The sequence below is a fragment of the Triticum urartu genome, chromosome 6A (assembly GCF_056163025.1).
Source record: "Triticum urartu cultivar PI428250 chromosome 6A, HENAU_Tu73, whole genome shotgun sequence".
Classification (NCBI taxonomy): domain Eukaryota; kingdom Viridiplantae; phylum Streptophyta; class Magnoliopsida; order Poales; family Poaceae; genus Triticum; species Triticum urartu.
Genome location: NC_141878.1, coordinates 179,506,108 through 179,532,996, shown reverse-complemented (window position 1 = coordinate 179,532,996; position 26,889 = coordinate 179,506,108). Strand labels below are relative to the sequence as shown.

At 47.1% G+C, this 26,889-nt stretch overlaps 2 protein-coding genes across 2 annotated transcripts; both read left to right on the top strand.

Annotated features, from left to right (window-relative positions):
• The first annotated feature begins 4,865 nt into the window (after window positions 1–4,865).
• LOC147964656 (uncharacterized) lies at window positions 4,866–5,714 on the top strand. The gene is made up of 2 exons (XM_087526838.1): window positions 4,866–5,299; window positions 5,387–5,714. The coding sequence occupies exons 1-2, from the start codon at window positions 4,866–4,868 to the stop codon at window positions 5,712–5,714; spliced, it is 762 nt and encodes a 253-aa protein (XP_087382964.1).
• Window positions 5,715–7,160: 1,446 nt separating this feature from the next.
• LOC147964655 (uncharacterized) lies at window positions 7,161–7,730 on the top strand. The gene is made up of 2 exons (XM_087528103.1): window positions 7,161–7,337; window positions 7,428–7,730. The coding sequence occupies exons 1-2, from the start codon at window positions 7,161–7,163 to the stop codon at window positions 7,728–7,730; spliced, it is 480 nt and encodes a 159-aa protein (XP_087384229.1).
• Window positions 7,731–26,889: the final 19,159 nt, after the last annotated feature.

Here is a 26,889-nt window from a genome sequence, read left to right as displayed (position 1 = left end):
CACCTATAGTTTTTGGTACGGTTGTCCCATTGCCGGAGTTGCATCGGTCGACCACGTCGCCGACACATAATTTGCTACCTGTGGATCCGCGGCCCGTGGTTTCTGGTAATCTTAACGCACGATTTACGAAGGCGGGAATTTCTTCGTTTCAAATCGGCAGTTCGGGGTTTGGCCCATCACTTTCGTATGACTGTCGGACCACTGGCCCAGTGACTCAGGATTGCTCAATTACTGATGGGCCAAATTCCGGCTCTGGGGCGGTTGGGCCTGTTTCTTCTCAGAATAGCCCACTTTCTGACAGGCAGAATAGAACTCCTACTCCAAGCCCAATAACCCTCTCGCAGGAAATTCCCACCTCACAAGAGGTTGCGCAACAATTTGAAGCCATGGTCGATGACATGGTGGACCGTGTTTTAACCTGTACTGTTTGCTCTCAAAGGGGCCACCTGGCAGTCACTTGTGGAATGCGAGCGGTCTGTTCGGCTTGCTCCCGCATGGGTCACTCTAGAAAAGATTGTAATGATTTCGCGCGTTCCAATGGATTGGTTTGGAGGCCAATTTCTCTGCAACAAAACACGCGTGTATCAGAAACCTCTGCCGGTCATGGGAAGGGAGCCAGAGTTATTGGGATAGCTTGCCCAATCATATCATCGCCACCCACATTGCTCCAATCCCCTCCCCGTCCTTCCAAAGAAAACCCCAACTCTTCTCCGCTGCCGTCGGCCATGGCGAACTTTGAGCTTGATCGACATCACTTTGTGCCGGCTGGCCACCACATCATCGATGGTGGGGACAGGCGTCTTCCATGCACCTTCTTCATGCCTGCAGCTCGTCCTCCTCGCCGCCATGAAGATTACATGGTCGCAGAGGTCATTCCTGCTCCGGAGGGACCGCTCGGGTCAGTCAGGGAAGAGATCGTGCAGTTTCTTCAGAACAGAGGTACTATGGTCCGCTCTGCTCAGCCTTGGTTCCATGGAGTTGGTTTATTTCAAGTCAGGGATCCTTCAGTCAGATACACGTTGATTCGTCATGCTCCATTTCCTTTGGGCGATGATCGTTTCGTTAGATTCATGAAACATGATGAGGAAGAAAACTTCAAGGGAAATCATGGTTTCCATAAGGGTTGGCTCATGTTTATTGGTATTCCACTAGACTATCGCACAACGGAGTTCATATCACAAGTGGTAGGCACGTTTGGGATGTTTCATTCTTGGGATAGTGAGGACCCGTACATGGTTCGTACTTTGGTGGAGGCTAGCTTTCCGGACACACCGTTGGTGCCACGAGATGTGGTCTTTGGGGATTATGCTGATTGGGGGGCCGCTCAAGTTTCTTGGACTGCTGGTTATTATGTTCTAGGGGCGGACTTCGCTGACCAGATATCGAATGATGAGGATCCGATGCCTTTGGATGGCAACCCTCACCCTATGCCTGGACATTTGCTGCATGATAATATGCCTTTTGTTCTCCCTCCATATCTGATGCTGGGATGGAATGATGCGCCTGTGGCCCCTCCTCCACCGCCACCTGAAAATATTGTGGATCCTGGCTGGGGAAATGCACACTGGGGTGACAATGACGAAGAGCCCGATCATCCACCACAACCTGCAGTGCCGGAACAAGATCAAGTTTCCATTATTATTGATCAGCCAGAGGGGTTCTGGATCTGTAGAGCAGCACGTGGATGTTCAGTTTGAACAACAGCACCAGCCTATGCCTGAGCAACACTTATAGGTTCCTTAGCAGCCTGTTGTGTTGGAAAATCCTTTGGCGATTGTTCCATATCAGCCTCCTATCATTCAGCAACACCGGATCTTCATTGGTATGGCGTAGATTGTGGCTGGGCCACCACTTCCTCCTGAGATGGTCTGGAAAAGATCATTTGAAAACCTGATGCCGGATTTCTCTGTCAAAGATGTGCCTAGATCTATTTTCTTTAGGGATATTTAAATTAGTGCCCCTGGTTCCTTAGTTGTGCTCACTTTTCCCCACGCTCCAAACGTTTGCTCACTTTTCCCCTCTTCCTTAGCTGAAACTCTCACAAATGCTCATAGCGGGCGTTTGCCGTCTTGACCGTCCATTGACCGTTTATTGCCGACGAGTGGGGCCGAGTCTTCGTCTAACTGTTGCTTGCTGATGGGTGGGACCACAAGGAGACACGTATTGGGCAGCTTGTCTGAATGTGAAACAGATCTAGACAGGCCGCACTGCACCGCGCCACCCCGCCCCCTCCACCGGCATCATGCCGCGTCCACCGTAGTTGTTTCCTCCACCCTATGCCCTATTCCGTTCGTTGGCGACGCTGCGTTTGCGCCAGATATTGCCCACCTCCCCATATGGGATTACATAGCGATGTTGAGTGAGGACGCCTGGAATGCAGTCGACTGTGGAGAGGATTGGGTCGAATCCGCGGCAGATAATTCATGGATTAAACCTGGGTAAGCATTGTTTCCTCTCGAATTGACGTTCTAAGCCATATTGTAGGCCGTATTTGACTACTGTTTGCTTGAATCGTTTGAATTTGTGCTCGATTTTACCCGGCTAATTGAAGCCTTTGTTTCCTTCCCCCAACAAAATAGGATTGATCCCGCGCTGGCTTTTCAGCTGGCGATTAGAATGGAAACTAGTGTGCTGCGTGGTACTAAACCGCATTTGATTTCATCATTTTTCTATCCCAAAGTGGTAGAAACCAGCATATCTTTCAAAGATTTGCGAGAGCTCCGAAACACCTATCCCTGCAGTGATGCCAATGCTGTTGAACTGAATTACTTCAGCAGTGATGAGCAAAGATTTCTCCCACTAACTTGCGACGATCATATGCCATTGCTTTTTGCTGGGATTGCTGGCTGCCGATTCGGTAAACTCCAAATCGATTTGATTTAGCCACGCGCAGAACGGGCGAAGGGGAAGGGAGTTCAGACATCATCTGTCTGTGCTAATAGCCAGCACCCCGACACTCCTTGTAGGTCGACACCAAGTAAAGCAAGTGGTTCATGGAGCCACAACATGCCTGCTTCCAATTCTGGATCTGATGCAGCTGCTGCTTCTCGTGTACCTTCTGCAGTTGGTGTAGAAGAAGATGCAGAACCTGACGAGGCAGTGCCTACAAATGATGATGAAGACGAGATGATGTTTCCTGAACTGGTCGATGTAGCCAGTCAGCAAGCAGTGGATGACGAATATATGGAGGAGCCCATCAGCCAAGCTAGGTTTGATGACACTGACGATGAAGAGAAGGTGGAGAACATGGACAACTTAATCGAGGATGAATACGATGGTGATGACATGCCAACAATTGAGTGGAATAGGGAAAAACCTGAGCTTAGTGTAGGTACCATTTTCCAATCAATGGTGGACTGTCGGAATGCAGTGACAACATGGTGCATTATATCTGAAAACACCTATAAGATTAAAAGGAGTGAGCCAGCAAGGTTCACTATTTTTTGTCCATATCCTAGGTGTAGGTGGAAGTTGCATGCATCTCGTATGAGAAAGAGCAAATATATTCAGGTAATCCAAGTTCAGTTAGTAATTTAGTTTCAGATCGTTGAGTAAGGTTTCTTAACTGTTTTTACCCTTTTATTTTGTTTCAGATAAAGAAAAACCCACACAAGCACACCTGTCCACCTGGAGGGGGAGGGGGGAAGGCCAAAACCAAGCTAGCAAAATCTAGGTGGGTGGCAGATGCTATATTGGATTGGCTGAGAGAAGAACCTGGACTTGGTCCAACAGCACTCCATGGGAAGCTTTTTGAGAAGTACAAGATAGAAATTCCTTACATGAGAATTTTCAATGCTAGGGAAAAGGCTCTTGACATAATTAATGGTCAATGGAATGACAGTTTTCAACTGCTTTACACTTTCAAAGATGAAGTGGAGATGGCAAGTCCAGGGAGTGTTGTAGAGATTGACAAGCATACAGTTCCATTCAAAATAAAAGGGAAGTCATTTCAGAAGGAGTGCTTCAGAAGGGCTTTTGTTTGTTTCAAGGCTTGCTGGCAGGGGTTTCTAGATGGTTGCATGCCCTATTTGGCTGTAGATGCTACACATTTGACTGGAATATGGAGAGGACAACTAGTAGCAGCTTCTGCAGTTGATGGACACAACTGGCTATTCCCAGTTGCATTTGGTGTGGTGGAGGCAGAGTATGAGGAAAGTTGGGTCTGGTTTCTATAGCAGTTGCGCAACATTATAGGCACACCCCCAGGTTTAGCTATACACACAGATGCTTGCAAGGGTTTAGAGAGTGCAGTGGAAATTGTATTCCCTGGAGTGGAGCATAGGGAATGTATGCGACACCTAGCGCATAATTTCAAAAAGAAGTTCAAAGGTAAAGTTTATGATGAGAACTTATGGCCAGCATCATACACATGCAGCAAAAGGAAGCATGAACACCATTTGAGAGTGTTGTATGCTCAAAATCCTCTTGTGAAGGAGTACATGGATGCACATCATGGCAAGGTGTGGTCAAGAAGCAAATTCAATGAAATGTGCAAAGTAGATTATGTGACCAGTAACCTTGCAGAATGCTTCAATTCAAAGTTCAAGTTAGTGAAAGGGCTCTTGTTGTGGCAAGCATTTGACAAGATGAGGCAAATGATCATGATAAAGATGGCTCTTCGCAAAAGAATTGCAGAAACACAATATGTTGGTCATCAAATGCTCCCATCACTGATTAAGGCATTGCACTTGAAGCCAAGAGGACTGAAGATGAAATGTATTCGATCTGGTACATATGAGGGAGAGGTTACCTATACTGACACTAAAAATAGGGTATGGAGGTATCATGTGAACCTAAGTACTAGAGAATGTACTTGTAGGAAATGGCAGATCCGTGGGAAGCCATGAATACATGCCCTACATCTGATGACCGTTATCGGGGGTGCAGATGGTGAAGTTGATCAATATTGCTCTGAGTATTTCTCTGTTGCCAAATTTATGGCTGCTTATGCTGACAATGTGCCTGCAATATTGGGGAAAGATCAATGGAACATAGTAGATCCAGGGTTCAAAATCCACCCTCCTGTCATTACTAGATCACCAGGAAGACCAAGGAACCAGAGGATTAGAGCAGGTGAGGACGGTCGTCTACCAAAGAAGCATGCTTACAAAAAATGTGGAGTTCTGGGGCATATTGCTAGGCTTTGTACCAATGCAGTGGATGCATCATTTGGAGAGGAGGAAAGATGGACAGTAGCCAATGCTGAGGAGAATGCATCAGCAATGGAGATTGAAGATGCAGTGGAGAATGCAGCAGCAAATGAAGCAGTGGAGAATGCAGCAGCAAATGAAGCATCTTGGTATGTGTTTGCATTTGTAGAATGCAGCTACCCTTTTGTTTGCATTTGTTCTCTTTTTTGCCTATGGCTTATAATTTTATTTACCAGCTCTAGGGAGAAAAGGCCAAGAGATGAAGAAGCAGAAGATTTTGAAACCATGGCCTTTGATGGTTTTGAAGCTATAAGAGAGGAAGAGGAGGGGGAAATTTTTCCAATTGTGCCTTTAAAGATTACTGAACCCATAGATGACCGTCAAATGGTCGTCAAGTGCTTGGCGAGTGGAACTACTCCATCAGCACCTCCACGGGGAAAACCCGAAGTAAAGCCCAAGATCAAAAGGAACAAGAGTCTGAAAGAAAAGAGCATCTCAACTAGGGAAACCAGGAGCAAGACGGTGAAGCCAGCTGCAAACACAAGGGGCAAGTCGAAAATTTGAATTAAGTTGCTGGGAAATGTTTGTGTTGTCAATTTGAGGGCGAGTCGATCGCTTAAAACTTGGTAGATTTGTATTAAGATGTTGGCATCTTAAAACTTGGTAGATTTGAGCTACTGTGAAAACTTATCAGTTGTAATTATGTTGCTTCTACTTTGGTTTCTTATTTGAGTCAGAATTCAAATTTCCATCAAAATTTGAATTTAAATCAATATTTGAATTTGGCCAAAATTTGGATTCGAGCCAAAGTTGAAGTTGAACATTGGAGGTTCATTGCTCTATGCGGTGTATTTGATCGAGCATCTGAAGTCCAATGTTCATAGGTGAACAGTCCGAATGAGAAATGTGCTAGAAACGAGCTCGAAAGCTAGGGTAAACAGCCCTATTTGAAATCAAGTTTTTTTGACCTTGCCTAAATGAGGCATATATATTTTTATTAACACTTGTTCCATATATATAGGGTAAAAATGAAGTCTCACTATTTATTGATTAATATTCATATTACTACATTTTTTTGAAAAAATATGCTTTTAGTTCAAAACCGTCAAATAACACGTTTTAGATATGAAAATCAAAAAGTAAGTTCAAATCCTTCTTATTCACTCCAAAATGAAGCTATGGAAATTTTTCTAATTTTTTTGAATTATTTTGATTTTTTTCAAATCCTAAACCCTCTCTCCCTATTCTACGAACTCCGAACATGTTCATTGGTGATAGCTCATTTGTGTGAAGCCTTTTTTTCATGAAAATGACCTACACCAAGTTTATATTTTTTTCTCATAACCTTGTCACATATGACGGCTATGTGCACAAGAATTACAACATTTTGATTTTTTTAAAAACATTTGAACTTGATTTCGACATATCACTTCAAAAAATGATTTTTCAAAAAAAAAACGCCCCTATACCTAGTTTATATTTTTTATGGTAACTAGGTATCATAAACGGATGAAGTACGTTTGTTTTATATTTTTGCGATTTTTTCTAATTTAGTTATGGCCATTTGAAATCTGGTCAAACCCTAATAACCCCGTTGACTCGCTCATAACCCCGCAGAAATGCTCCAAACCCTAGCGTCGAACGTCCGCCGTCGGATCCTACCAAGCGCCAAACACCACCCGTCAGATGTGGGGCAGGCATGCGCGATCCGCGTGATGCATCCTGATTGGCTACTACACTGTCCTTCTCGGGTTTTTACGATCAGCCCCACTTTACATATGAAATTGTATTTTTCGCACATGACCACTACATGTCAGTGTTAAGAGTTGGTTCAAATATTCAAAATGCAAAATACAATGTGGCAAATCGTCAATATAGCTTCCCCTTCTCCTCTTCTCCATCTGATAGACAAAGGCATCGAGCAGATCGAGCAATTCCTTTGTTTCTTTCCCCCATCTTCTCGTTCTTCTTCCTGTCGAGCAATTCCTCTGTTTCTTCCTCTCGGGCGATATGTCGACCTCCTCGTCAGCCCCCCGTTCCACGTGGCCGGTGTATGGTCCAGTGCCGATGACTCGATGCACTGACTGCCCATGGACTGCGCCACTGAAGCGGTTGACTTCGAAGGAGGAGAAGAATGGGAACTTTGGGCGCGAGTTCGTCAAATGCGAGAGCAAGCCGGAGGGGCAGGTTAGATTTGAGTTTTCGTCGCATCCTTTATCTCTAATTTCTCAAAAAATCTGTCAGATTTGGATTTAGGTTACATGATTTCGTTTTCAGATCGTGAAGAAATACCACCATTTCGAGTGGATGGATGATTACATCCAGAGGCTTCAAGGGTTGAGCTTGCTGGATTCGAGGGGGGATGCAATCCGCCAGTTCAATCTGCCCCATGACAGTGCCGCTCCGGCAGCAGCAGCGCGTCCGGAATACCCGACGGTGGTAGATGTCGAACTGAAGACGGAATTGAAGAAGATGAACAAGAACTTCAAGCAGCTGATTGAGTTGAAGAAGCAATCCAATCTGATAGCTTTAGGAATACTTGCTCTAGGAATTTTTTACTTGATGGCCATCTCTCGTTAGAGATGTTTGTCTACTGTTGTTGCCACTGTTTAGAAATCCAAGTCTGTTTATCTCAAATGCAACTCTGTTTAGTGCAACTGTCGATCTCTAAATGTATGCAGTTTACTGTTAAGTTTCGACACTTTCAGTTTCGGCAGAAGACAACTACCAGTTCAGTGATAGGATTATTTTGTTAGCTAATAACCTCGAGTGTTGGATCATACCCTAGCTCGTCAGATGACAGTAAGCAGTACTTGAGCAGCACAAGGGATATACATCAAGTTCATCTCTTCTCTCTCGCACTTGCCAAACTTTTGTCCTCGAGTTCGTCAGTTCTGCTAGAAAAAAAACCTAGTTCGCGGGCCCAAAGAGAATCAAGCTGCAATAGGCCCACAAAGGATAAATGAGGCCCAGAAACAAGCAATGTTTCTTTTTTTTTAGGAACGATTTCTTTGTTATTTTTTGTTTCTGATTGCTTTTTTCATTAATTTGATTGCCCAATCTCTTCTATCTCATTGAGGAATTTTTTTGGCTTTCCTTTATGGGTCCCTTCATTTTTTAGAATCAAAGTATTTGCAAACCGCGGTATTATTATGCCTAGCGAACCAATACTTCATGATTGAAAAAATAGGTCCAACCCTCTTTTTTATATACTTCAAACATAGTGTAGTTAAAACTACACTTTTGACTAAAGCCAAACATCTCAAAGTATTTGATACTTCAATATTTCTGAAAACCAAAGTATTCTTGGAATACCTAAAAAATACAGAGCTCTCAAACCAAAGCTGTGTACAAATGTACAATATGTTCTTATTTTTAGAAGGCATCTATAAACACATCATTTTTAGTTAGTTTGGTTAATTTTTCCCATGCCAATTAGCCATGTCTAAAATTGGGACAAACAAAATACAAACATAACAAAGCATTAATATAACACACATAACTTAACTTAGATAGGGTTGTTAGGGCAACATAAGTTCTTACATATAACACGACACCGGTAGATAATAATAATTAACCTTACATAGATAGGGTAGCTAGCTCGGGCAACACACACACCAAACTCACACTACATAGTAGATAGGGTAGCTAGGGCAACACCGCCATGTCTTCACCGTCGTCTTCACCTTAACCGCCGGCTTCACCATCTTCTTCGCCGCCGGCTTCAGTACTGCTCCTCCTTAAGGCCGTTGTCCCCAAGGTAGTACGGGAGGCTGTGCATGCGGTTGCGAGCGGGGAAGACGCTCTCGAAGTCGGTGAAGATGTTATAGGTGGTGAATGTGATGAACTCGCACCCACACCAATACACCTTGCCGAGAAGGTAGTAGGCATCGAACCTGTTGGTGAAGTGGACGACGAGCCCTACCACTGGAGCGTTGGCGTGGGGACGCTGCTCCATGAGGTTGAACATGGGCGGCGAGCCCGCCGGGAGGTGGTGGAAGCCCGCACGGAGGAACCACCGTGCAAGCTCAGTGCTACCCCTCCAGCGTGAGAACGCCCACACGCGGAGCGATGCCTCGACGACGACATTGGCGGGGTACCGCCGTTCCGGCACGGTGGGCGGCTCTTGGAACGTCGGCCCATTGTACTGCATCTTGCTCGCTTCGCTGAGTGGAACGGCTTTGGCTTTTGGGGGAAGAAGAGAAGTGGGAGGCGCAGATGGATCTGTAGAAGAAGAGGCAATGAAGGGCAGTTTAAATAGCCGAGGGAGACGAAGTGGGTACACGGGCAAACGGCGTAGATCATGACTCAGTGCGTGCGTGAACCGATGCGATCATCAATATGTGAACGTGAATCGATGCGAGCGTGCTTTGCGTGCTCTGCGTTGGCGGCTGCCTGCCTCCCCCTTCTGCGTGCTCTACGTTGGCGGCTGCCTGCCTCCCATTCACGAGCGTGCGTGCAGCCTGCCCCTTCTGCCACCGACTTATGGACGCGAGCGATAGCTGTGTGGCGTGAACCAATGCCTCAACATATGGACACGAGCGTGCGTGCAGCCTGCCCCTTCTACCACCGGCACGTATGCCTGCGACGCGTGAAACGATTCTGCGGAGCGACTGAATCCACCAGCAACCGTGTGGCACGGATCGATGCGTGCATGTCAGCGTGCATGCATGCGATTAGGTCTAGGTCACTAGATGCGTGCGTGGCGGTGTTCGCATGCATAGCGGGCTACATCGATGCCAAAGCCGGGCATGCATAGCAGGATGCATCCATCGATAGCAGGCTTTTTTAATTTATTACCAAGAAACTAATGGGCCCGTCCTATGAACACAAACAAGGCCCAACCAGCGAAGCCACAGCCACAGTCAACAGAGTCCAACGTGGCCCCACAAGTCAGTTAACGGCCAAGATGGCAAACGTCTGTTATGAACATTTGTGAGAGTTTCAGCTAAGGGAGTGGGGAAAAGTGATCAAAAGTTTGAAGCATGGGGAAAACTGAGCACAACTAAGGAATTGGGGGCATAGATGGAATAAGCCCTTTTCTTTAAGCCCTTGGGCACAGTTACATACTCTAAGCGCACGTGGACCATTGCTTTTGATGACTCCCAGAAGATGTCTCTGTTGGTGCCAAGCTTGCCCAGCATTCTGCCTCTGAGAAAAACTATTGTGGCTAAACGCCCAGTTGCCAGAGCCTTGTTTGGAGGTCCATGAGGGAGTCCTGGATTAGGGGGTATCCGGACAGCCGGATTATATCCTTTGGCCGGACTGTTGGACTATGAAGATACAAGATTAAAGACTTCGTCCCGTGTCCGGATGGGACTCTACTTGGCGTGGAAGGCAAGCTAGGCAATACGGATATGTATATCTCTTCCTTTGTAACCGACCTTGTGTAACCCTAGCCCCCTCCGGTGTCTATATAAACCGGAGGGTTTTAGTCCATAGGACAACATACAATCATACCATAGGCTAGCTTCTAGGGTTTAGCCTCTCCAATCTCATGGTAGATCAACTCTTGTACTACTCATATTATCAAGAACAATCAAGCAGGACGTAGGGTTTTACCTCCATCAAGAGGGCCCGAACCTGGGTAAAACATCGTGTCCCCTGCCTCCAGTTACCATCCGCCTTAGACGCACAGTTCAGGACCCCCTACCCGAGATCCGCCGGTTTTGACACCGACATTGGTGCTTTCATTGAGAGTTCCACTGTGCCATCGCCATAAGGAAGGATGCCTCGTCTCGTTGTTAAAAACAACATTACCGCCGGGGGAGCCCTGGCTGTCGGCCAAACTCTCCGGCTCGGCAGTTTCATCATGACCGCCCGTTCGGCCGCTGCACTGATGATGACCTCTCGGATCATCAAAAACAGCCTCCACGCCGGCTCGGAATTTGCCGAGCAGATGGATCCAATGGAGCTCTCTTCCCTAAACGAGCTCTTGGATCGTATCGCCGCCTTGGGAGTCGCTACAGACTAAGATCGGATTGGGCTTAAACCCGATCAAAGGGAGATTAATTCTCCACCGGTCACCCATCATATTGCGGTGGTGGAGGAACAATGCGGCGATTCTTCCTCTATCTTGAGGACTAACTATGTCCGGATTCCTGAGCTCTTCGAGCCGGATACTCGTTTACGGAAGGACATCACCCAAGCCCTGAACTAAGAGTCAGGCAGCGGGCCAGACTTATCGGGCAACACTCCAGAATCTGAGCTTCCAAGATTGGAAACTCCTCGGCCCCTGGGTCTCAGATCGGGTAAGGGTTCGGACTCAAATCCACCCACCCACCCAGACATAAACGATCTTTCCCACATCAGGCAAGAGCCCCGTGAAACAGTACATCATTATTGGGCCAGATTCCTCCTTGTGATGAACAAGGTTAAGTACTATCGCGAGGAAGACGCAGTCTCATTTTTCTGCAATAATTGCATGGACAAGGGAATCCTTACGCCTTAAGTCGCCATGACATATCACGCTTTGCTGACTTGGCGTCCATAGTACAAAAGTACTATGCGATGAAAAGCGCCTGGAAAACCGAAACGAAATTTTGGGATTATCCGGCTCGGAATATACACCCAGTCCGAAGTAAAAGGGTGCACTATCATAAGACACCTGAGTTAATTACAAAGAAACAAAAACCCTCTACAGGGCATAGAACCGTATTGGAGGGATGGCTTAACAGACCCTGCAAGATTCATAGTACAACGGATACCATACCAACACATAGCCTTAGAGCATGTTGGATACTCTGGCAGGTGGCCAAGAGTGGTGAGGATCTTCTCATCCCAAATGCCACAGAGCACCATCCCGTGGATAACAATACGGTATTAACAGTCTTTGAAACCTTCACATCAAATAATAGGCGCAAGCGAACACTCCACAGCCTCGCCGAAATCTGCCACATGGCAGCAATGAATCCATGGAGTGACACGGCTATTACCTTCAATGCCAGTGACGAACCTAAATTCCGAACAGCCCCAGCACTAGCTGCACTGGTCCTCAGTCCAATTGTGGACGGCTTTCGACTCACCAAAGTACTCATGGACGGTGGCAGTGGATTAAACCTCATCTATGAGGAAACTCTTCAAAAATGGAAATAGATTGGAACCGCATTGAGCAAAGCAGCACAACCTTCAGAGGAATCATCCCCAGTCGGGAAGCACGCTGTGCTGGGAAAATCACACTAGATGTGGTATTCGGCACGCCGGAGAACTATAGGTCCAAAGAAATTACATTCCAAGTGGCCCCGTTTAGTAGTGGATACCACGCCCTTTTAGGACGGGAGGCGTTCACGGTCTTCCAAGCCATACCCCATTACATGTACATGAAGCTCAAAATGCCCGGGCCCAATGGAATCATCACTCTTGCTAGTGATCCGGACACAGCACTCCGCGTCGAAAACATAACAGCCGCATTGGCCCTCGAGGCATTATCCAAAGCCCTTTTGGCCAAGGAATTTACTGCGCTACGCTCCACAGTGGACATGGACGACATGATACTTGACAAGAGATCCAAGTCCACCTCTTTCAAACCAGCGGATGAAATAGTCAAATTCCAAGTCCACCCAATGGACCCTACAAAAACAGCCTCCATCGGGGCACAGTTAAACCCCGCCGTGGACGCTGCACTACGAGAGTTCCTGCACGAGAATTGGGACATATTCGCCTGGCACCCCTCAGACATGCCAGGAATCCCATGCAGGCTGGCCGAGCACAACCTCAATATCCTAAAGGGATTCAAGCCGGTCAAGCAGGCTCTTCGGCATTTCTCTGAACCTAAGAGACATGCTATGGGAGAGGAACTAGCCAAGTTATTAGAGGCCGTATTCATTAGAGAAATAAAACACCCGGACTGGCTAGCAAACCTGGTGATGGTACCAAAGAAGGACAAATCCTGGCGCCTATGTGTAGATTTCAAGGACCTCAACAAGGCTTGCCCAAAGGATCCCTCCTCCCTCCCCTGCATTGACCAAATTATCGATGCTACCGCAGGACACGAGTCATTGTATTTCCTCAACGCATACTCCGGCTACCACCAAATCAAGATGGCGGAGTCCGACCAAGCCGCAACGACATTTATCACACCATACAACCCCTTCTATTTCAACACAATGCCTTTTGGGCTCAAAAACACCGGCGCAACATATCAACACATGATTCAGACATGTCTGGAGAAATAGATCGTAAAACAGTAGAGGCATAGGTAGATGATGTGGTCGTCAAAACCAAACACGTCGACTCTCTAATAGAAGACTTGAGGCTCACATTCGACAACCTACAAACATACGACATCAAGCTCAATCCGAAAAATGCGTTTTTGGCGTACCAGCCAGAAAGCTCCTGGGCTTCATTGTCTCCAGTAGAGGAATTGAAGCTAATCCGTCCAAAGTCCGAGCTTTGTCACAGTTGGCTACCCCAACAGACCTCAAACAAATCCAGAAATTAACTGGATGTGTGGCGGCTCTAAGCCGCTTTATCTCCCGCTTAGGAGAAAAGGCATTACCCCTTTATCGCCTCCTTCGGCGCACCGAACACTTCGAGTGGACGGATGCTGCCACAGCCGGATTGGAAGAAATAAAAGCTATACTGGCAACCAACCCAATCCTGGCCGCGCCAAACATTGGCGAACCAATGTTGTTATACATTGCGGCAACTCATCAGGTTGTAAGCGCAGTGCTCGTCGTCGAACGAGAAGTGGATGGACATAAATTCCCTCTTTAAAAGACGGTATATTATGTATCCACTGTCCTCACTCCATGCAAATCACGGTACCCACATTATCAAAAGATAGCCTATGCGGTATTCATGGCATCCCGGAAGCTGCGACACTACTTTCAAGAGTGTTCGATTACAGTAGCCTCGGAAGTGCCACTTAATGATATTATAAACAACCGCGACGCCACGGGCCGGATTGCCAAATGGGCCATTGAGCTCCTCCTGTTCGACATAACATACAAACCACGGTGAGCCATTAAATCACAAGTATTGGCCGACTTTGTCGCCGAATGGACGGAAGCCGAACTCCCTAAAGAGTACAACGCATACTCCAATTGGATCATGCACTTCGACGGCTCCAAAATGCTGGCTGGTCTAGGGGCTGGCGTCGTCCTGACATCCCCAAGCGGAGATACAGTTCAATACGTACTGCAGATACTGTATACAGACTCCAACAATGCAGCCGAATACGAAGCCCTGCTACATGGTCTTCGGATGGCAGTTTCCATGGGCATTCAATGCCTGGAGGTGCATGGGGATTCGAACCTCGCAATATCCCAAATAAATGGAGACTTCGATGCCAAGGATCCGAAGATGGCGGCCTATCGAAACACCGTCCTAAAGATGTCAGCTCAGTTCGAGGGGCTCGAATTTCACCATGTGGCTCGGGAAAACAATCAGGCGGCGGATATCCTCGCCCGCATCAGCGCAAAACGTGATGCGGTCCCCCCCAACATCTTTTTGGAGAGGCTGTTTAAGCCATCCGTGGTATGGTAAGGGGACACCGGTAACAATAGTCCGGACCCGGCCAAAATGCCCGATACCGAATACTCTGACATAATCGGAGGCTCTGCCACCGAAATAACACCTTCAGCCCACGTCATAATGGCCGTCATTGCCCCATGGACAGAACCATTCTTGGCCTACCTAACTAGGCAGGAACTTCCCGAGGACCAAAATGAGGCACGCTGCATAGTGCGGCGATCTAAAGCCTACAGGGTCCACGAGGGAGAGCTATATAAAAAAAGCACAACCGGAGTCCTTCAAAGGTGCATCTTTGAAGAGGAAGGGCAGAAACTTTTGGCAGAAATTCACGCCAGACTCGGCGGCCACCACACCGCAGCCCGGGCCCTTGTAAGCAAGGTCTTCCGTACAGGTTTTTATTGGCCGACGGCCCGGGCAGACGCACAGGACTTGGTCCAACGCTGCGTCGGTTGCCAGCTTTTTGCAAACCAAAGCCACATGCCACCCACTGCCATCCAAACAATCCCATTACTTGGCCCTTCGCAGTCTGGGGGCTTGACATGGTTGGACCCCTTAAAGGGGGGACCCATAAGAAAAAAAATACTTACTGGTCATGGTGGATAAATTCACCAAATGGATGGAAGCTAAACCTGTTAAAACAGCCGAATCCGGACTGGTGATAGACTTCATATCCGGGGTTGTACACCGTTATGGTGTCCCCCCATAGCATCATCACTGACAACGGCACGAACTTCACGGCCGACGAGGTAAAACTCTGGTGCAGCAACATGGGCATCAAGCTCGATTATGCTTCCGTCTATCACCCACAAACCAATGACCAAGTTGAGCGAGCAAATGGTCTTATCATGAGCGGCATTAAACCTAGATTAGTGCGGTCCTTAAAGGAGTCTAACACACACTGGGTAGAGGAGCTCGACTCCGTACTCTGGGGGCTGCGGACCACGCCAAATCGTACTACCGGATATACACCCTTATTTATGGTGTATGGCGCAGAGGCAGTTCTGCCCTGCGACATAATTCATGACTCACCTCGAGTGCGCATGTATGAAGAAAGAGAAGCCGAGCTTGATCGCAAGACATTCTAGACACCCTGGAGGAGGAGCGCGACGTGGCAAAAGCCCGTTCCGCATTCTATCAATAACACGCTCGCAGATACCAAAGCAGAGAAGTATGGGCCAAAACTTATAACGTTGGTGAGTTAGTTCTACGCCTGCCGGAGAAGAAAAAGGCCAAGCTCGAGCCCAAATGGGAAGGTCCCTTCATTATTGACCAAGTTCTGACCAGTGGAGCGTACCGTCTGCGGGATGCATAGAACAATCGACTTGAGCCGAACCCATGGAACGCAGCTAGGCTCCGAAGATTCTACGCCTTGCGCCGGACTCTATGTTCGTCTCCTTCCTCTCTCCATTTTTTGCATATACATTATCTGTCTTTTTTCTCTTTCTTTCTTTTATTCTTTCTCAAGGCCTTCAAGGGCCAACTTGTGCCTCGCTTGCACACTATAGACGCGCTATCCACGCTCATTATTCCTGGGGGCTTCTTACACATAAGCTTAATTATATTTCTGGGCTTTATGCCCCGCACATGTGTTATTCTCCCGCATGTACCTTTTCTTCGCCATTACATGCATCGATATGACTTAAGTTTTGGCCAAGCTGGGTTGCCTGGCTCTTGTATTTATGCCCTACGTTCCCGTTAATTCGGCTAGGGCATAAGGGGAGCACCTCTCGATTGTTACTGCCAGGTCAGCCGGATGTGTACCTCAGACTGGGTGAAGCCGAAAGCTAGCGTTCTTAAGGGAATATTTGGTCGGCGAACAAAAGATGATTTTTATTTATTTTCCACATATGCCCCCAGATGTTTTTTCCTGCATCTCCTCTCGCAGTCCAGACATGCACCTTAGGGCATGCGTACCCAGGGAAAGGAACCCCTAACGGAACTATTCTCCCTGGAAGATGTTTCTTACTACCCATGTAATATAACATAACTAGTTGGGTACTTGTCTGTTCAAGCACTAATGACCCCTACGCCTGGTTTCCACGCATACCCCAGTTCTTATATAACTGAGCGGGTATTCGGAAACACTCCGGACTATCGGGTCCCGAGGTTGAAGCGAAAAGGTCCGCCATGACAAATGATTTACAATCCGGCTAGAAGGCATTATACATGTCACTTTAATTACATAGTCATGTAGACTGACTAAATTACTCTTCTATACCATCCAACAGGCTGTCTAGCCTACAATCCTGTTGGGAATACTTTGCGGCTAATTCTACTTTCCCATAACTAAGCTAACGGGGATTTCTTTCCCATCGGGCCCCACAGGTCTGACCTCGGCCATGTGGTTTGGGTCAGCTTTGGTATACCGTGTCTTCACCATGGCCCGGGCTTCCCGGGCACCTTGACGGCATGCCGATATCTTCCATAATCGGAAGCACCGCCGTGCTCCCTTGAGCTTCTCCGCAAGCTCTCCAATGCCTTCTGGCAGGGAGACGGATGGCCACAAGGCCTGGGCAATACCTTGCATCACCTGCCGAACTTGTTCATGAAGTTGTGAGAGCTCGGATAGAAGATCACCTGCAGACCCGGGCATCTCCTCCGCAGGACGACCCATTAGCATACCTGCAGACATAACTCTGTTAGCCGACTTCTCCGCCGCCACCTTTTTAAGGGTTCGTTCAAGCACTTACTGAAAATGCCGCATCGAAGCCGCTTATTCTCCTTCTCAGAGTCCGCAAGCTGGGCTCGAACATCTTTCAGTTCCACCCTCAGCTTGGTATTGGCGTCTTGGAGATTGTTTTTCTCCCGCCTGACCTCAGTTAGCACACGTTCGCCAGCCTTTAGCTGTCGTACGGCATGCCGGTCCTCCGGATTCTCTCTGGATTCATCTGCAGCCACGCCGCACGCTATATGGTACCTATTGTTAGATCTGCAGCCACGCCGCACGCTATATGGTACCTATCATTCTTTCAAACAAATGTTACCAGCTGGGGACTTTTTAGGTTCCTTCAATGCGGCAACGGCGGCCCGAAGTTGGGTCTTGCATTCATCCAGCTCCTGTGACAGTCGAGTATTCTTCTCTGTAAGAACCTACACAATAGATGATCCTTAAATCAGTTCTGCTAACTGTTTCAAGTCTCAGGGGCTACTGATACATATAATCATCAGATTTGCTTACCCGTACATCCCTTATATACTGGTTCGTGGCTCTGGCTAGACCACTTTGAGCAGCACGGAGGTACGTGTCATGGAATTGTCATGGCATATGTCCTTAGTGTCAGGACTTAGTCGTGAGGCCAACACATCTACGTGGTAGCTTGAGAGGGGGTGAGCGGGACGAGAGACGCGATGTTTTACCCAGGTTCGGCCCCTCACAGTGGAGGTAAAAGCCTACATCCTGCTTCATTGATATTGATGATGATGATCACAGTTACAAGAGTGCTCTATCTTGAGAGCTATTGTCTAAACCTAACTTGTCCAACTTGTGGAACTTGTGAATCTTGTCCCTTTTGGGGAGCCCTGCCCCTCCTTATATATGTTGGAGGGGCGGGTTACATGTAGAGTCCTATTAGGATTAGGACTAGTCTATCTCTAATACAAACCGGATACAAGTCCAGGTCTTAACTCCTTGTAATATAAATGTTCTTCATGCCTTTCCTCTTAAACCGGCCCACCATTATCATAAACCGGCATGTTGGGCCTTGGGCCTTGTCATCCATCTGGAACACGCGCCGGGTCACCAATGAGTCTTCAGGCTCGTGCATTGTCATACCAGTGAACCGCCAGACACGTGAACCGCCAGACATGTAAACTGCCAATCACGTAAACCGCCAATCCTCTGGCGGTTTACCAATGAAACGCCTAGTCCGGCCGGGTTATACTTCCGGCCGGTTTACGCCGCGGGGTATATCCCCGACATTAGCCCCCAAGTTTAGCTTGGATTTATCCATGGTAAACTTATGCTGCAAAATAAACACAAGAACAAATTTGACAGGTTATGCTCTGGGTTAAGAATTTTTGTAAACCGGTACCTGATCATCCTTAAGTCCTTGTTATTTCCTCCTTCTGGGAAATCCGGGTCAACAGACCAGCTTCATAATCAATTTGCCGACATTGGTTTGTCACTGAGAAATATTGTGAAGAATAACTCCTTTGACTCAGCTCCCAAAGCGCCGGTTTAAGAAATATGGGTCTGAAAATACTTATCTGATATTCAGCCGGTTTGAAGATGTAAAACTTGCTGGTTTAATATTACCAAAATGGCGAGTTTATAAATATTAATGGCACCGGGTCATAATTGTTTTCGACACCGGGTCATGTAATTGATCTTCCTGATTTGCTCAAAACTGATAAAATGAAGATGTTCCTCCTTATATATGCATAATACATGTAGCCCCCAAGTCTTAAGAGGAGAACGTAATGATAACTTAAGACTTGCTCCAATAAGTGTTTCAACCTTGAAGAAATCCGGTTTGTTCATCTCAATCATATAAACTAAATACTCCATATATGTAGCCCCCAAGTGCTGGGTTGTCATGCTTGCAGCAAGCTGGGACTTGTAATTGCTTGATGCTCATAAAAACTTCAACCAGTGTAGCCCCCAAGGGCCGGGTCATTATGCAATAATGAGCAGGGACTTTGTAAATATAATCTTGTAAACTTTGAACAGCAACGTGTAGCCCCCAAGGGTCGGCTTAGTAAGATAATACTGAACCGGGACTTGATATATACTTCAATGAAAATAACATATTATAATGTAGCTTCCATCGCAGGGCTTGAACCCACGTCCACAAGGTTAAGAGCTTTGTGCTTTACCAACTGAGCAATGGATCCTTCAATATTATGGACGAAAACTTGTGTACCTTGAATTGTTGATAGGAGCAATTGGTAGCCCCCAAGGGCCGGCTCATTATAATATGATGAGTCAGGTCTTCAATAAGACTAGTAAAAATGACTTTGCATTAGCCCCCAAGTGTCATGGTGCATGCTTGCAGCGACATGAGACTTGCATGTAATCTCAATTTGAATAATGTAGCCCCCAAGTGCCGGGTTGTAAGCCTTCAGCGACTCGGGACTATTCCTTCCATTGTAGAATAAATCATATCCTTTGATAAAATAATAGCCATTGCGCTAAAGCGACTTTGAAAACTCAATAATACCGGTTATTAATAACCATAAAAATCCAGCCATGTTGGCTATTCAAGATAATATAATCCGGTGAAAACCTTATTCATTCAATATCATAATGAAAATTCAGCCAAGTTTGGCTATTTGAATAATATAACCCAATGATTTATAAGCGCATGATTCCAATGGCGCAATCCAAATATATATATATATATATATATATATATATATATATATATATATATATATACTGGCGACTTATAGTCCAAAGCCAGGCCGGTTTAACAAACCTGTTTCTGCATACAACAAGTTTAAAGTGTCCTGGCGGTTTACCGCCGGACGGGTCATAATGCCCAACATATAACCCGGGTTTATAACCAAGGCTGCACTTAAGAATAATCAAATATGAAATATATCATACCTGTGACATTGAATCACATTGTTGGTTTTACCAACTTTTGGTAGTAAAGGTGATAACCCCAATCTTGAGTACTGATAACTCCTTCCATATTGTGCCGGTTTATGATAAAACTGTACCGGGTTGTGATAAACACCGGTTTATCCATATTCAATTCTGGCGACTTATAGTCGAAACCAGACCGGGCTGATAGTCTCCGGATTATGATTTGATACTGTACTGACAACTTGTAGTTGAAAGCCGAGCCGGGTTGATAAACACCGGTTTACTCCATAATAGGATGGTAACAGAAAATCAAACCGGGCAGATAGCCTCCAGATTAAGATTTGACCGTGTTCCGTCAATTTGTAATTTGACAGTTGAGCCGGTTTAAGAATTGTCAATTTAAAAACGCAACAAAAATAACAGAAACAGTTATCAAGGAAAATATTGAAGCAAAGGCAATGATAAAACCATTTGCAAAAAGAGGCTTATTGAGCCGATCAGATGGTGTTACCATGGTCGGACACGACCAAGCTCCCCAATGGTGTAGCTATGGTTCAAGTCAGCCAGGTCCCCAAATGAAACCGTGGCATTATGCCGATCAAGAGGCGTGGCAATGGTTCGGGTTCGACCAAGCCCCCAAGTGATTCTATGGCCTTAGGCTGATCAAGAGGCGTGACTGGTTCAGACTTGACCATGTCCCCAAGTGATCTGGTGGCTTTCGCCTATCAAAAGGTATTGCATCGGTTCGGACACGACCAAGCCCCCAAGTGATGTTTATAAAATTTTCAAGGGGTAAACCGGAGGCCGCTTTAAGACAGAACAACTCCGTGTAACCACGCATGACGTAAAAGAACAGAGACCCCGCTTTATGAAGCAGACGCCTCCATGTGATCAATAATATGTTAGGCTAGTAAGGCGGGATACCCATGTTTGAACCGCGCATCGTGGCAGCAGGTCCTCTTCGGCAATTTTTAACTTTTTGCAAGAGATAAATTCTTCTTTGAACCGGGATCTTGAACCGGATATTGAGAGCTTCAAAGCTTTGTGGGAGACATCTTTCCCTTGAACCGGATTTTAAACCGGAATCTTCATTTTTAGCCGGAAATTTTCTGACAACCTTTAAACTCGAACTTGCGAGAAGTTAATTCCTTTTTGAACCGTAAATTATTAAACCGGATTTGAGAGCTTCAGAGCTTTGTCGGAGAACAAATTTCCCTTGTACCGGATTGTAAACCAGAATCCTTTTCTGATGACCCGAAACTTCTTCATTGAGCCGGGATTTTGTAACTATCATATACTTTCTAATCCGGAAATCTTCTGACAGCACGATGTGAATCCGGGACCGGGTTATCTTTCCCTCCAACGTATTGGGGTTCTTGACTTCACTGAAAACCGGCAACATTTGCTAAGCCATATCATTGTAGCCCCCAAGTCTCAAGGTGACTCGAGGAGTTGGCTTGAGATTCTCCATATTTGACCGTGATATAAACCGGCATAACTTGTATATCATTGGTGTTGATAGCACGATGTGAATCCATAGAAGGTTGAGGTGACTGCGGCGGGTTGTAAATGATCCCATATGAGCCGTGTCAGCAACTCGGCCAATGGTTCCTTCCAACTGGCGACTTGAAGTTAATCAAAACTATAGTGGCGGCGAATTGTGCGCCTGCCCATTGAACCATCCAGTGCAAACGGCGGTTGATGATAATTTGTCTCCAATTTGAAAGAAAACCGGGCTACCCAAGCTGTGACTTGCTCATACCCAATAAACAACTCATGCAGACAGGTGCGGCCCGATATGTTGATGTAGACTAGGTCGTGAGAGACGGACAACAAAGACGACCGCGGCTTTCAAAGGCGGCACAAACAGATGAGTCGGCCGCGGCATTGTAAACTGGCGTGGACGGGCGACTTAGCCACGTCATATTGATGTAAACCGGTCTGCAGAATGGCGGTTTGCACATATATTCACCGAGCTTGATGGCATGGTAAGATACTAGCGCATTCATAATGGTTGCGCGAGTTTATACATCCATGACACAGCCATAGCTTTTGCAATGAACAATTGTCCTGCATAAACAATATTGCAGACCAAGGCACAGGTAAACTGTTCTTTGACAAAAATAATATGTGCTAATAAAATATATTTTAGATGGATATCACCTGATGTGCTAGGCCGGAAATTATCCGCCATCGAGTTGATGATCACCACAGTGATGCTAAAATTAATCACGGCCGAGTTAACCGTAGGAGCAGACAGATGAGTCGGCCCGGCGTTGTAATCCGGTGTGGCCGAGCAAGTTGTCCTCCATGTTGTAAGCCGGCGTGGACGCATGAACCGCTGGCCATGGCGGACGGGCGAGTCGTCCGTGGTGTTGTAAGGTGGTGCAGACAAGCGAGTCAGCCGGTACATTGACGTAAACTGGACCGCGACACCCTGTCCGTGAAGCCGCGTGATACAGCCGAACGTGCATCTGTGGTATAACACCACCCCTTTTTCTTTTAATAGTTGCCCTGCGTAAAAATATTACAGCCAGAGTAATTGTTGTCGGATGAATTAACATGTACTGATAAAATACATAGAAACGATAGCACCTGATATTTTTTTCCGGATGCTGGCGCCGGATAATGCATAGTGCTACTTTTGTTTTGACAAAAGAGTTGATTGGTTCTGTGTCTTGTAATGCCTGAGGTCTCCACATAGCCTGGCCGGAATTTTTTGAACCGGAATTTCTGGAACCAGAGTTTCTTGATAATCCGGCCAGAACTTTTGATAATCCGGAACTTTTGAACCGGAACCTCTTGATAATCCAACCGGAATTTTTGATAATCCAGAACCTTTTGAGCTGGAACCTCTGTATAACCCGGTCGAAACTTTTGATAATCCGGAACCTTTGAACCGGAACCTCTCGATAATCCAACCGGAAATTTTGATAATCCGGAATCTTTTGAGCTGGAACCTCTTGATAATCCGGCCGGAACTTTTTGCTAATCCGGAAGTATTTGATAATTCGGAACTTTTCTGTAGCCGAAGTCGGAACTCTTTGACGACTCGGACAGAACCTTTCAGCGATGCGGCTGGAACCCTTCGGCGATTCGGACTGAAATTTTCGTCGAGGCGATCGGAACTTTTTGATGATTCAGACAGAACATTTCGTCGAGACGGTCGGAACTTTTCAATGATCCGGCCGGCAATTTCCGACGAACCGGCGGAACGTTTCGATGAACCTGACGGAACTTTTTCGGCGAGCCGGCTAGAACTCTCCGACAAACCGACCAGAACTTTTTCGTTGAGCCGGACGGAGCTTCTCAATGCCTGAGATGGCGCCTTCCAAGAACTTAACACCACCGTGCGCAGGCCCCATGGTGGGCACCAACTGTCGTGGAATTGTCACGGCAGATGTACTTAGTGTTAGGACTTAGTCACGAGGCCAACACATCTATGTGGTAGCTTGAGAGGGGTTGAGCGGGACGAGAGACACGATGTTTTACCCAGGTTCGGCCCCTCACGGTGGAGGTAAAAGCCTACATCCTGCTTCATTATTGATGATGATGATCACGGTTACAAGAGTGCTCTCTCTTGAGAGCTATTGTCTAAACCTAACTTGTCCAACTTGTGGAACTTGTGAATCTTGTCCCTTTTGGGGAGCCCTGCCCCTCCTTATATATGTTGGAGGGGCGGGTTACATGTAGAGTCCTATTAGGATTAGGACTAGTCTATCTCTAATACAAACCGGATACAAGTCCAGGTCTTAACTCCTTGTAATATAAATGTTCTTCATGCCTTTCCTCTTAAACCGGCCCACCATTATCATAAACCGGCATGTTGGGCCTTGTCATCCATCTGGAACACGCGCTGGGTCACCAATGAGTCTTCAGGCTCGTGAATCGTCATACCAGTGAACCGCCAGACACATGAACCGCCAGACATGTAAACCGCCAATCACGTAAACCGCCAATCCTCTGGCGGTTTACCAATGAAACGCCTAGTCCGGCCAGGTTATACTTCCGGCCGGTTTACGCCGCGGGGTATATCCCCGATAGTACGCATCTCCAGAATTGAAGGTATCAAATGCCTCTGATGAGAAGCAAGCGTCATTGAGTACGGCCCGGCGACGCCTATGATTCATGGCGCTCTCCACTTCTGAATTTGTAGCGGATAGTCTATCTGCATGCTCTGTAGGGGGAGTATCCAGCGTACGCCCCATGTCGGCTTCCGCCTCTATGTCCGGTCCTGGAGCCCGACTGGTGGAAGCATGATCGGCAGCCTCACCGGACATATTCCGGCGAGCGTTTTTTCTGTTAAAGAAACATGGACGTCATTACATTTTGAGAAAGATGACAACCACGGAGCGGGGTTTTTGTCATACCTCTGTGCCGGGGTCTCCGTCCTGACCGCCTTCCTTTTTGGCCTACCCGGCCTCGGCGCCTCCTGTTGGCGAGTTGCTGCGGGTTCAGCACGGCGTCCCAAATGCCTTCCCTGTAAAACACCATATGTATATGGTAGGTGAAGTATCTAAAAGGGGATCCTAGTTTTCGGAGTTGGGATTTTGTTTTTCCTTACGAGAGACGCAGGGAGTAGTCCGGGATAGTCGGCCGTAATGGCCACCATGGCGTCATCACAGCTCAACTGATAGAACTGCCGGTCTATCAGCTCCACGAATATGTCCGGATCTTCTTCGAGTCCGGGACCGAGGGCCCGGTCGGGGTCCTCTGGTTGTGGGGATGGGCTGTTGACCTCCCTTATGGCTTTTCGTAGTTCCTGCCGTGAAATGGCAAGGTGAATACCTGCAACAAAGAATGCGGGAAGAATGGGAGTAAGGAGATATAACTCACCCAGCTTGGAGGGTTGTACATGGAGAATCCATCCCGTGGTTTGATGCGGATGAACTCCTCTTCCTCTCCCTTGAATAGCTCGGACAGGTTTTTTGCTAAAGCAGCAGCGTTGTTCAGACCCTTGCACCTGCAACGGGTGGCATCGTCTTCCCCGTTAAAACACCACAGGGGATGCCCTCGATATTGAAGTGGATGTACTCCCCGCATTATGCATATTGACATAACCTCGATTATTGTCAATCCTAATTGAGCCAGCGCTTTAATCCGGTTTATCAGGTAAAGTACTTCCCCATTATCTTCCTCCTGCGGGCTCCGCGGGCGCCAGCTTCGGCGTTTCTTCAGAGGAGCATTATTGAACTCAGGTAGACCCCGCCGAACAGGGTTCGGAAGGGGGACGTCCTCCATATAAAACCATTTCGAAGGCCAGTCCTCGGATGTCTTCTTCGGAGTACCGAACAGGTATCCGGTTTCGGCGATGCGCCATATTTCGGCTCCGCCCACTTGATAAAGTGACCCCTCCTGTGTGTGGGGGACGAGGCAAAATAACCTTTTCCACAGCTCGGAATGAGCCTCACAGCCCAGGAATAACTCACAGAGGGCAACATAGCCGGCGATGTGTAATATGGAAGCAGGGGTGAAATTATGCAGTTGGAGGCCGTAAAACTCCAGGAGCCCGTGGAGGAATGGATGAATTGGAAATCCGAGTCCCCTTAATAAATAAGGAACAAGGCATACCTGCTCCCCCGTAGAGGGGCTTGGGAAGCTCTCCGCTTGCTCCCCGCCATTGTAGGTGGCGAGCCCGGCTCGGACGGGAACCATATACGCTGGAGGGAGAAATCCCTTAGTCTGCAGTTCGACTAATCCACTATGTGGGACTGAACACCTCTCCCAATCACCGGGCTTAGGGCTACGGGGGCGGGAGGAGGAGCTGCGGAGGTCGGCCATGTTGGAGTGGATTTTTCCAAAGTGCGCTCCGATGGATTCTCGCTGGGGAAGGATGATATGGATTGGATCTAAGAATCTCCATCCCTTTAATAGACAATTTATTTATCTAGCTAGGGGGGTGAATGTAAAAACGCCCTGGCGCCTCGTATTCATTTGACGCGTGGAAGATAGCCCTTATTGGGCGCAGAAGCCAAGAGGTACAACATTTATGGGGCCGGACACTGCTTAACAAACATTCGAAATTTGGAGAAGAACCCGCATTGCAATGCCGAGGACAATACTGCGCGCTGGACTCATCGTCATTGAAGCCTGGTTCAGGGGCTACTAAGGGAGTCCTGGATTAGGGGGTATCTGGACAGCCGGATTATATCCTTTGTCGGACTGTTGGACTATGAAGATACAAGATTGAAGGCTTCGTCCCGTGTCCGGATGGGACTCTACTTGGCGTGGAAGTCAAGCTCGGCAATACGGATATGTATATCTCTTCCTTTGTAACCGACCTTGTGTAACCCTAGCCCCCTCCGGTGTCTATATAAACCGGAGGGTTTTAGTCCGTAGGACAACATACAATCATACCATAGGCTAGCTTCTAGGGTTTAGCCTCTCCGATCTCGTGGTAGATCAACTCTTGTACTACTCATATTATCAAGAACAATCAAGCAGGACATAGGGTTTTACCTCCATCAAGAGGGCCCGAACCTGGGTAAAACATCGTATCCCCTACCTCCTGTTACCATCCACCTTAGACGCACAGTTTGGGACCCCCTAACCGAGATCCGCCGGTTTTGACACCGACCGTCCACTTGAGGATGTTTTGTCTACTAATGATGATGGTGTGTCTGGAGTTGCTGTGTAAGGTGACACGGTAACTGAAGATGTTGTGCTTGATGACTTGGGATCTCTTTCCTCTTCTGTGGTTTTTGCAGCTGACTCGCAGGCCAAGGAAAAGAAAAA